Raw genomic sequence first — 12,826 nt, 5'->3', positions numbered from 1 at the left:
TTTTGGTAAAGCATTGACAATAATAAACACATATTTATTGGGTCTATATTATCCTGTTCTAGTTTCAACATTCTTACTAAAGAATAAAGTATGTAAAATTTTGTAATGTTCTTTAATTGTATCAGTAGTTCTCATCATGTGTATGTTATTAATTAGTTCCTTGTCCAGTTTTCCCATACAAAAATGTTTTAAAGGGTGTTTGGATATACAGTCTTTCCATTTAACCCAAAGATGATTTAAGTTTCAATTCAGAATACTGTGAATAATAAACCCTTCAGTCTTTGTTCCATCGTAGTGTTAAAAAGTTCTCCTTTGCTGAAGTCATTTTAATTTAAGGTTGTTTCTTGCAAGTATTGTTTAGTCTCAGGGATGGCTGACTTATCTTTCTTACTGTTCTGTGACACTTTTTGTCACTAGATAACCAGTATTGGATCCAGATTATAAAGTCATGATGAAAATGCAGGTCTTCTGAAACTGCCCAGTGCTCTATCCACTTCTCTTCACTGACTCAAACTTTTAAAAAGTTCTATAAATTCTAGGTATTTTATAGGAGACAGCTCAAAAAAGAAATGGAATGATTTTAGGATTATTGAATGTGAGGGAAATATATTTGAGAGATGCCAGGGTTTTTTTTGTTGTTGTCGTTTGTTTTTGTTTTTTGTTTCGGTGTTTTGGAGGTCACATGTACTATAGATGGATATAAATAGAATATTTGGTTTCAATATAGGGATAAAAGTATAATTTACATTGTATGGATTATAAAATTTGCTTTAAAAATATCTAAAATTGGTTCATTCAAGAATGGTTTTCTTTGGTATGTAGTCTCACCTTATGTCCAGATTGATAGGGATCAGATATCCAGAGAGTCTAGACATTCACCTGGTTGAGGAAACACAGGGTTCACACATCAGGAAGGTATCTTGCTCCTTAAGCAGTCACAGAAGATAGTGTAGCATGCACATAATTTGAAGGTGATGAGCACCCATTAGATACATAATTCTTTAGCAAAGTAGTCTGGTAAGAGCCTCTAAAATACAATTTCAAAATGCTAGTTTTTTTGACTGATTATGACATTTTCCTATTATGTATATAAGAATCAAGTTGGCTATTTTATATATCTGTGAATATGAGAAACTTATTCAACCATACCACACTACCTTTTCTGAAATTTCTAAAACCTTGAGTTGGTTAGATTATTTAAATAGTTAATGTAAATAAAATCTAATTGTAATGAAAACCCCACTATGATGAATTTATAAGCTATAGTTTAAGATTTGATGTGTTCTTGAATAGATTGTCTGAATTAAAGCTTCTCTGTTTCAGTTTTACACTCAATATTTTAGATTCTCTTTATTGACAGCTGGTACCTCTCATTCTACCATCTTAATAATCATTTGTTTTTTTCACCTCAGTTGGGCAGACCTTAGATATTCAAATGATGAAAGACTGTTCTTGCTACAGGGCAGTGTTGAGATGATATATTTTGCATAAAGAGGGGTGCAGGGAGATTTTGAAGAGATATCAGAATAGGGAAACTGGGTAGTTTCTTAGATCCTGAATAAGACCTTCACAGTATGGTCTTATTATTTCTTTGAAATAAATATCTAAAGTAACAGATATCTGTGTTTAAATACAGATACCAACAAGACAAAACAAACAGAACAACCACATTCTAGAGTCAAATTATTGTAATGTTCCTATTTTGTATTACTCAGGCCTGTGTCTCATTATTAGTGTAACTGAGAGTGGACTATTTTTCCAGGCCTGAGATGGTTGACTCTAATTCAGTAATATTTGTTTTTCTGGTTTACATTGAAATCCAGTTTCAGGAACGTATCACCGTTTTTTATTTATATAGTACTGAAATAAATAATTAAACTACTGGCTTAAACCTGATTAAGAGTAATAGGTATGGCAAAAATATTATCCTGTGATAATTGCAAAATAATTCAAGAACAGTTAAATTTTCCAAAGAGGCTTTTTAATAGACTGCTAAGACTAAAATCCATAAATAATATAACTGTAGGATCTATGAAAAGGGAAATAAGTGAACATTATTATCTTAAGAATGTTTTTCACCTTTTTTTTTTTTTTAAAAAAACAAAACAAAACACTGATTGCCTCCAAACATTGTAGGATAGCTATGACTGTTTGAAGATAGTAAGTCAAGAAGATATTTCATTCTTCTTTTCTATCATGCCATTTGATGTTTTTCCTGTTAGGTATACTCTCTTAACTGCTACCCTAGTTGTAATCATGTAAACAAGTTCCTATATAACTTCTCATAGTAGGCTTGACCTTTATTCTTGGCTGCTGTTCATACTAAGCTTTTGATTTCATAGTTTTTTATTAAATTTTTATATTATTGGGATTGTTTTTTATAACTTATATTTTAGTGGGTTTTGGGGGGATTATTTTTCTTACAATCTAATTAGGATAGAATTGATTAAAATTCTAGCATAGATTAATCATATTAAGGTGATGAACCAAGTATAACTTTAAGACAACTAGTATTAGGTTTATTTATAATTTCTACCTCACCTGTTAACATGAAATTTGATGTAACTATGGGAAAAAGGAAAGAAGTGGATAGTCCATTGCCTTCAAACCGACCTTGACTTTATATGAGGCTTTTCATGCTGTTTGAAGGATCTTCACGTTTCTTAAATTCAACCAAATGATTAAGCACTTAAATGCTTTATAAATACATGTATTGGCAAACAGATTTTTGGGGGGTCATTTCTAATGATTCATTTCTAATGATTCATTGATGTTAAAGATGCTGTATTTATTTTTTTATACACTATAGCTGTTAAGTGCTTCTCTTCTATAGTAATGCTCCTGATTTTTTGTGTTCCATATATAAAGATACTTCTTCATGCCTGTTTTCTTCTTCAGAAATCTGTTTCTTTGGGTATCTTTACAACCTTGTAACTTTAAGTGCCTGGGAGACTTTTGTACATCATGCTGCTTGGTCCATACTCTACAAGAATTATATTTTAAAGGAGTGGAATCAACAGGCCTAGGGGAAAGAAAATTGAGGAAATTAAACTTAGCTTCTCTTCAATTTTGTAAATAATTGAGTAATACAATATTTCTATATTACCAGATAGGACATTCTTTTTTTTTTTTCCTCCACAAATATCATTGAGATTTGTAGGGCATTCTTTTTTTTTCTCCATAAGTATTATTGAGATTTTTTTAAAAGTTTTAGAAATTTTCAAGCATCAGTATTCAAGAGAGCTTTTGAAAATTAAGTCCACTTATGGCCGAATTGTGTAAGGATTAGAACTGAATTAGCACAATAGATTGTAGGATTTCTTCTTTATTCTATGCAATAATCCATTAGAATGGTTTAATCTTCTTCACTTCAGTTCCTTCTCTTTAAAGTAGAAGTAAAAATACGAGCCCCTCTTTTCTTTAGAGAAATGAGATAGACATAGAAAATCTTAAACTCTCAATAAATTCAGTGGAAATACAGTGGAACCTAATTTTTGCTGTAGCTCTATTGTATTAAATGCTATTGTTGCTGATAAATGAATCATACAGTCTCATTACTTAACGGTTAAAGAACTAAGTGTTTTAAGGATAATTTTTGAAGTCTGATTTTTTGGGTCCCTAGAAACTGGTTTTGTCTGTCTTTTAAATCTTTTATAGGGTAAATATCAATAGTATAGTTGTATCATTCAGAATTTAAAATTTAGGTGAGTTGGTTGTCTTTATGTTCAAAAGCATTAAAACAACTTTCTGTGGTAAGAAAATATAAATTCTAGATTATTAATTTTGAATTATATTGCTATGTGTGTTGCTATTTTTTATTTTTATGAAAGCCTAATTTTAATAAATAAAATATTGATGTTATTTCTGCATGAATGCATATATTGGGTTGGCCAAAAAGTTCATTTGGGTTTTTCCACAACCTCTTATGGAAAAATCCGAATGAACTTTTTGGTCAACCCAATATTTAATAATTAAGTGAATTGCTGTAGTATATGTGTATATTTATGCATATTTTATATATATAATTTTGCTGTGATAACATTGATTATTTTACCTCTTTTTATTAATGTTTTGCTATTCTTTGATAGTAACTTCAGTTTTAATTTTTAAGATTAATTTCTTTGTAATCATTTTTCAGGGAACCCATATTGAGTTATCTATTGGAGTTATTTTGGGAATTTCAACTATGGCAGGTATTTAATAATAGTAATGTTATTATTCCATTGTATATTTATGAAACATTTTAGTAGGTTAGGTTTAGAAGAGGATACTTTATTTGAATGAGTTTATTCACTGAGATGTCTCTTAGTTTATCTACGTAATCCTATTCCTCTAATTTTTAATTTCGTATATGTAGCACATATTTTTCTGAGAAAGTTTAGGTACTTTAAGTTAGTTAATGGGTAACAATAATCTACTAGATTGACTATATTAAAATTTTTTTTCTCTTAATTCAGTGTTACCCTAAAACCTTCCTACTCTTTTTCTCTATCAAATTATTTATTTTCAGGTTGGGCAGAAAAGTCAAGGAAGGAAATACAAGATTGAAAATCTAATTTGGTTCTATCTCCTCTTTCCCCCCAAATACCACTGTACTCTTCATGATGGTGACATTTGGGAATGATTCTGTGTTGTTTTATTCTATGGAACACGTGAAGTAGATGAGTTAATGAAAGAGACATTTCCTCTCCTTGATTTTCTTGAATGTCATAGCTGTACATATAGCTTTACTCTTTAACTTTCAAGTATTCAAATTCCCTTAAATATTATCTGAAAGTTAAACTACAAAATATCGTACAGGTGTTTTAATACTGAAACCAAAATGGAAACTGGCTGCCACATTAGAAAAAACCTACTACTTGATGGAGGTAGAATACTATAATCTCAGAAATATTGTGTTCTATTTTGGAGATCTCAAGATTCAGAGCTGTCGAATGAACTACTTTGGATATTGTCATTGTAGTTTAGAAATGTGATAACTCTTCCAGACCAGTGCTTTATTGATTTTTCTGACTTCTATGTAATAATTCACTTGTCCATTTTTCATTTTTTTAGCTGCTGCTTTGGGAAACCTTGTGTCAGATTTAGCTGGTCTTGGGTAAGTTCATTCATTTATTCATTTGTGCATGTGTGTACTTGCTCTATTTCTCTTCTCCATTCTCCTTTAATTGAGAAGGATTTTAAAAAGGGACATTTATTTTTGCATGTGTGTTTTATAACTAAATTTTTAACTTTAATGTTTCTAAATCAATAGCACTAAATGTTTGGTGTGCATCAAATATAGATGTCTCGCTCACATCCCAGTCATGCAGAATTAGTGTCTCTGGGGATGGGACCCTGACATTTGTGTTTAATAATCTTCTCAAGCAATTCTGATATGTGCAAAATTTTTTCTAAAACTACCATAAGGTAAGTTGAATTTTCATTTACTGAAGTGTTTATATGTATTTTATAAACATTTCCAAGGGTGAGACAGGACTAAAAGTAAGAACCCCTATCATTATTTCACCCCCACCCTCCTCCCACTAAACCCAAAGATAAGAAATATGGCTCAAATGTGAGGATACTGACTGGGCATGTTTTCTAGAGAGAGGAATTTTCAGAGAATAATGGCCAAAACATACAGGGACTTGGCTAGTTTTTTCTCTTTTTATTCCATGTGGCAGGAATGATGAAACAAACTGAGGATGCCTACTTGGAAAAGGCCAGCTTTCTCTCTTTCTGTTTTTACATTCTCTCTTCTAAGCGGCAGATGGCCTGGGCTGCTTCCTGAGCTTGGGGAAGCCTGGGAAGTATAAATTAGACTAAGTTGGCATTAATTTTTGTGATAAACATATTTTCTCTTGCTCAGTCTTTGGTTCTGTTTCTTCCTTTTTTGGTTCATTAGAATGGTAAGTTTTGAGATTTGGATCTGGGTCTAGTAGAGGTCTACTTAGCCCTATAATCTGGAGAAAAGCAGCTTTATATATGACCTAACTCTATATATTAGATTTCTGCACTGGAGTTTGGGGCCAGAGCTAATGTTAAAAACACAGTTTCTTTGTTCTGGGCCGAAGCAGAAATTTTATATTCCTGGAATTCCTGACATAAACCTATAATGATATTACCCCTTAAACATTCCATTTCCCAGTTTCCAACATTAAGGTTAATAATGATAATATTATATAGCTACTGTGATAGCTTTCTATATTTAATAGAATCAAATGATCTAATAGATCTCTAAGGCCATTTGGTTTTAGATTGTATCATTAAACAATTATTTTTTTATTAGAGATAAAGATTTGTTAGGAGTCTTATATTTAAGAACTACTTCTCCTCTGCCTTTTAAAAATAACATTAGGTAACAAATACCACATTTTATCAATCTTAGTAGCACAGGTTTTTAGAACTTAACATATCTGACATTGGGATCCATCTTATAATTGATGGTATGCATAGTTTAATTGGCAATTTTTTTTCTTTCTTACAGTTCTTAAAGTAAGATTGTATCCAATAAGCAATGGCAACTTAGAATTGATAAATACTTGAAATTGCCCTGAAAATTGTAGGCTGTTTTTCGTAGTATATCAATCTGATAAATTTTGGAAGTTTTTGTTTTCTGAGGATAGTTATTAACTTATATGTTAAAGTGCTTTGCTTTGAATTTGGAATAAATGAATAAATTATAAGTGTTGTAAAAATTTTTATATACCTTGAATTGTTCTTTTTAGGGTAATGGTAGAGAATAATCACTCTAAGTTAATTAATTTACCTGTGCATTAAATATGTCAGTCTGAAAATTTTTAAACCAAATATATTTATACACAATGAAGATGGAAGTTGTAAAAGAATGTTTATACCATTTCTAGAGTGCCAATTACAGGTATAGAATGATCTTATCTTTGTAGTAATTAGTTTTTCCTATGTGAGGACATTGTGTGTCTCTTTAAAAACTTATATTCTGTCCTCTTGTATTTTTAAAGACTTGCAGGCTACGTTGAAGCTTTGGCTTCCAGGTTAGGCCTATCAATTCCTGATCTCACACCAAAGCAAGTTGACATGTGGCAAACACGTGTTAGTACACATTTGGTGAGTACTTTATATGGCTTATGACGGTGAATTTGGGTAGCCAGAGCAAGACACTGTATTCAGTCCCTTGAGAAATTTGAGACTAAAATTGATTTGAGTGGAATTTTTAACAAAAACTATCCAAGCCTTGGCAGCTTCAGAAAAGCAATAATTTTTTATTGACTATTTTTTGTAGGTATACTTGATTTTTGAAAAATTCTTTGTATGATTCAGTTACTGTTGAGGAGTATCAGTTATGTGCTGAGACTGAAGGACATAAAATGAGTAATAGACTATAGTTCTTTTTAAGGATTGTGTAGGTAAGGAACCAGACATATTAAATAAATTATAATTTAGTGTGACATATTCAGTAATAGAATTATGCACCAGATACAGCAGAAGCACCAGGAAAAGAATTAACTCTTTGTGGAGAGAAATTTCTTCTGGTGTATAGATTTCTTGGTGAGTATTAGATCTAAGCTTATTTTGAAATTATTGATGAGACATTTACTAGGTGAATGAGAGAATTCCAAGTATATTGACTAGCAAGTAGAAAAACGTGATAACTAACTGGAAGTTCCTAGCGGAGAGAGACAGACTGCATCTGCTTGGACCCTGTCTGTCTCCCTGGTACCTAGCATAGAGTTTGGTACTTTGTAGATTCTCAGTAAATGTCTGTATGAAGACATGAAACTTAATTCAAAAGTGTATAACCTTAATAGTCATCATAGGAATGCATCATTTAAAAATCATTTATAAAAATTAAAAAATATTTTTTTAATGTAGGTGAGATCGCAGAAAAATTGTGTGTACGTATACATATAAATATATTGCAATGGGTATACACATATTTGCAGTTTTGTCTAGAATAGATAGCATGGCAGTATCCTGTGATTATGCACAAATATTCATATTATTTGATTTTTAAATAAATCATTGAGGAAGAACTATACACAGAAATGTTTATTGTTCTGTCATTTGCAGTGGTGAAAAAGTAGCAATGATTTTTAATGGTAAGGAGAGCTTGAATTCCCTGGTGGTCCAGTGGTTAGGACTCGGTGCTTCCACTGCATGGGGCCCGGGTTCAATCTCTGCTCAGGGAACAAGGATCCCACAAGCCACGCAGTGTGGCCGGGAGAAAAAAAAAAAAGAGCTTTACGTAGATTATAGGCCCATCAATTCAGTGGAATTTAGAAGTTTTTTAATTAAGTTTATGAAACAGTTTGGAAAGGAGTTTATTATAACATGTGTGGCTGTGGGGGGAAGGAATAAGGCAGAAAACAAAGCTATGTTTACATAATGATTAGACCTACATATAATTAGGTATACATGGGGATAAATATTGAAAAGGAATATATACAAAGGGTAGCAAATCCAAATATGTTGAGAGTACTTGGTGAGATATTTCCTTTCTTCCTATCTCTGACATTTTTAAAAAGTGTTTTTCTACTTGAATACTTCTCTAATGTTAATTCATTTTTTTTAATAAATTTATTTATTTATTTTTGGCTGCATTGTGTCTTCATTGCTATGCGTGGGCTTTCTCTAGTTGTGGTGAGCGGGGACTACTCTTTGTTGCAGTGCGCGGCCTTCTCATTGCAGTGGCTTCTCTTGTTGCGGAGCACGGGCTCTAGGTGCGCGGGCTTCAGTAGTTGTGGCATGCGTGCTCAGTAGTTGGCGCACGGGCTTAGTTGCTCCGCAGCATGTGGGATCTTCCCGGACCAGGGCTTGAACCCGTGTCCCCTGCATTGGCAGGTGGATTCTTAACCACTGCGCCACCAGGGAAGCCCCTCTAATGTTATTTTTATGGCAATTTGAAAAAAATTTTTTTTTCCTTGTTGCTTTGAACTTTACATATTATTTGTTCTAGAACCTTTTGTACATTATTTTTATATTTAAGTTACTATGATCAAAAGAAATACAGTCACAGTTGAATTTTATAGTACATAGTAATTTTTAATTTTTATCAGATACTTAAGCAAGGATTCCTCTTACAGGGGTAAATTAACTGTCAAAAAATCTTTTCTTCTGTTTCCATAGGGCAAAGCTGTTGGGGTGACTATTGGCTGCATTCTAGGAATGTTTCCTTTGATTTTCTTTGGAGGAGGTGAAGATGATGAAAAACTGGAAAAGAAAAATTAACTCTCTTAGGATACCTATAAAAAGATGTAAACTAATGTACCTCAATTATTAAATATGCTGTCACAACATTTAGGAATTAAGACAGTAACAGTGCATAGATATGGGATCAACTAATTCAGCATGTATTATGGAAAACATTAACTTATTGTGGCTTGGTTTTCTTAGGACATCTTTTTAAAAAAACTTTTGTGTAAATTGTTGAAATGCTTTTTCATCAATGGCAGTCAACATTTTACCTTTTCTTTTTCTTTCTTTATATACCAAAATATCATTTAAGTATCAGTCATTGATGTGCTGTGCTGACTTGGCGTTTGCCTATTTGTTACTTACCACGTGTACATGCATGAAAGCATTTTCTGTTGTTGTTCCCTTATAGTTACAATTCAACCTTAAGATTTTTTCCAAATTACTTAAGATGTTTAACATCAGTTAAAGATTTTTTTTTACTCTTTTTGGCTACATCAATTTTGTACTGTTTCACAGTAAACATTTACAATCGTATAATTTCAGTCATTTAAAAAAAACTCTCACATCTATTCAAAATGGACAGAGACTTTAAATATTTTAAGTACCTATCACTCATTTTAATTTTCAGACCTTATTGTCTCAAGAGCCGGAGATTAATCAGGATGAACAATTATGTGGTCTCCCTACTACATAAAACCATATATGTTAACAAGTGTATTATTTTGAGTTGGTTTTTTTACCAATTTAATTTCTCAGTTTTGAATAATTACATAGTGATTTCTGACTCCTAAGGGAAAGTCATTATTTTAGAGTATTTTTAATGGGGATTGTGGAATTAAGGTGTGAACTAAGGGGTTTGACATGACACTTGGAAAATTAAGAGGGAAAAAAAATTTTTTTTCACAGAAGTATAAAATGGAAACTGTCAAGAAGGTTTATGGTATGAGTGGTGAAGTTGAGGTGATATTTGTAAGGTTAATAAAATACAAATAATACTGTTTGGGAAGGCTTTTCTCCCCCCCAAATGTCTTCTCATCTGAATTGAATGAGTTTGAGTACTCATAATTTTGACATTGTTGTATCTTCTTTAGCGGATTTTATTTCTGGATAACTTCTTTTGAGGTGAAAAATAAATATTTTATGTTTTGCTTTTTGCTATATATAGCCTAGTGGTCAAAAGACATATGAGGAGAAATTCTTTCTCCCTTTTTTGGTCCCTTTTCTTTTTTTGTGGTGTTTAAATCATATTTTAGATTGAAGTTACTTATGTCCAGTCTTGTGTATCTGATTTAGGCATAGATAGGATTCATATCTATACTTGTGAATCATAAATTTTAATTTTATGAACCCTTAAAGTTTGTTAGCATGTGGTCTGTTACGCAGGCTAAAAAATTACTCTTAATTGTAAGAGTAGTTGAACACATCATGGAGGAGAAAAACAGAAATTAAAGTTACTATTTGGGCCACTGAAATTATTTATTTTGCTAAATAGATGCAAAAGAAGGGAAACTTAAAGATGGCTCTATTTACAGCTACCTTATTTTTAAAGTTTTATTTGCACATATTTACTTTGAGGTCTTATTTTCAGAGGAGCTGTTTTTTCTCACAAGGCAATTTGTCATAAATTCTCTTCTGTGTACTTCAAAATGGTTTTAGTGGTGTCCTTTAATCATAGAATATAAAAATAAATATATAACATTCTTATTATGTACAAATACTATGACAGTCTCATTTGATCAAATTAGAATTTTAAAACTTAACATTTTACATAGAACTGTGGTTTGTATCTTCCACATAATACCACAGACACACCAAAATTTTTTTTTTATTATTTCAGATGATAGGATTAGAGTGATTATTTTTAAAAAAAAATTTTTTTTTTTTGGGTAAATGTTTAAGTGCTTTTGTCCCTAACTGTATTGCCAGTCCTTTCTGTTCTCTAAAAACATATTTTATTGTGGTGCTTAAATTTTCTTTTTATTAATTAAATCCCATATCCAGGAACTTTGCCTGTGAGTTTAGAAAGGGCTTTTGATGAGTGCTTTCATTTTTTTTGCTCGTGAAAATAACCCAGTCCTACAGAATCTTTTTAGCTGAGCGTCTGTAGAATTATTTAAAATGTCAAAATATGGACTATATAACCTTCATATTGAAAAGTATTTTAATTTATGGACACAATAAAAATTTGCATCATTCAGGTAATTAGTTAAAAAAATAATGGAGCCCTTTTGTCCTTAACCTAAGGTACACATTTTTTTCAAGATCTTATTCTATACTAGTATGGTGCTTTGCACAAAGTGACTTCTGAAAAATGGTTCCCTTTAAGATAATGACTTCATATAATCATTGTTTCATATTACTTGTCACGAGGAATTTTATTTCAGATTGAAACTGGAATTCTTATTTCTCATATTAGCTGTTTCTTTTTTGGGAGCAACTATAACTATGGTTAAATGCAACGTGAGCTGTGTCAGTACTCTTCGTTTGAAATTCATGTTGTCTGTGTATTATGATTTATTGACTTGTTTATGCATGTAGATTGGGTGCATTTTGTTGGCACTGTATGTTAAATGGTGACCAATGTTTTTACAAAGGAATTGAACAAAGAAAAATACCTTTTAAGAAATTTTGGAATGTGGTTTTGATTTTGAAATTTGATTTTCTTCCTAATCTCAGAAAACCCTGGTTATTCTGTAGCTTAAAAGAAATAGGATTAATAAATGCAGATTTGTTACAGGGTTGTAGCAGTGACACTGAGACAGTAAAATGGAACTATTCACCATTTCCCTGAAGTCCACACTTGAGATACAACATTACACATTATGAGAGAAGGATGATTCCCATATTGAGATAATTTGATCTTTAATAGGATGTCAAAAAAGCTTTAGATAGAGAGATTGGCGAAAATTACACTGATGGGTATTTATTTACAGCAGAGATATCCAAGCCTTCTATATAATAACACCTCATTTACTTTACTCCGTTTTTCCAGAAGATGAATTTTGAAGGTAATGAAAGTTTATCTTTTACACCAAAAGTTCAGGTAAACCATTTTGAAGTAAATCTTCCTAATTGTAGAATTATATTTTCTTGCCATCTTACGAGTGTATTAAATGTAATATAATGTAATCTTTTTCTTAGTGGCTAAGTGTCATCTTTATGGACATTGTTATTGTGCTGTAATGCAGTACCTTGGGAATCTGGTTTTTATAGTTTTTCATTTTCCTCCCATTTTTTTGCTGCTGTCACTTCTGGCAATTGCTCTCTCTCTCTTTAATTTGCTGCTTCTTGGTTGTGTGAACTTAGAAGCTAGATAGTCAGTCTTACCCATAAATTATTTGGGAAATATTAGAAAATAGTCTGTGGAGCCTGAGTGAGATGATGATGTCAATGATGATGATGATGGTAAATACAATGTTAGCTCCCTTTTATTAAGTACTTATTTGTTGCTATGTACTGTAGTATTTTACATACATAATCACATTTAATCACTGTAATAACAATGTTAAGTTGGTGCTGTTATCATCCCTATTTTGTATCGGGTGAATTGAGACGTGGAAAGGTTAGTTTGCCCAGGGTGTCACTATTCATAAGTGGACTAGAGTCTGGTTTTGTCCAGGTGTGAAGTCTGTGTTCTGAACTACTTACTATGCAGTTGGGACATCAGTTG

General features: G+C 31.7%; 1 protein-coding gene across 1 annotated transcript in view; it reads left to right on the top strand.

Annotated features, from left to right (window-relative positions):
- The window catches only part of TMEM65 (transmembrane protein 65), a 45,474-nt gene extending 34,712 nt beyond the window's left edge, over positions 1–10,762 (top strand). The window contains exons 4-7 of the mRNA XM_061171749.1: positions 4,139–4,193; positions 5,056–5,098; positions 6,963–7,068; positions 9,088–10,762. Of these exons, the coding sequence (XP_061027732.1) occupies positions 4,139–4,193; positions 5,056–5,098; positions 6,963–7,068; positions 9,088–9,189 (306 nt within the window). The 3' untranslated portion in view covers positions 9,190–10,762. The remainder of the gene's footprint in view (positions 1–4,138; positions 4,194–5,055; positions 5,099–6,962; positions 7,069–9,087) is intronic.
- Positions 10,763–12,826: the final 2,064 nt, after the last annotated feature.

This window comes from Eubalaena glacialis, chromosome 17 (genome assembly GCF_028564815.1).
Source record: "Eubalaena glacialis isolate mEubGla1 chromosome 17, mEubGla1.1.hap2.+ XY, whole genome shotgun sequence".
Classification (NCBI taxonomy): domain Eukaryota; kingdom Metazoa; phylum Chordata; class Mammalia; order Artiodactyla; family Balaenidae; genus Eubalaena; species Eubalaena glacialis.
Note: the sequence above shows the minus strand (reverse complement) of the source record. Positions and strands in the feature narration are given on the sequence as shown.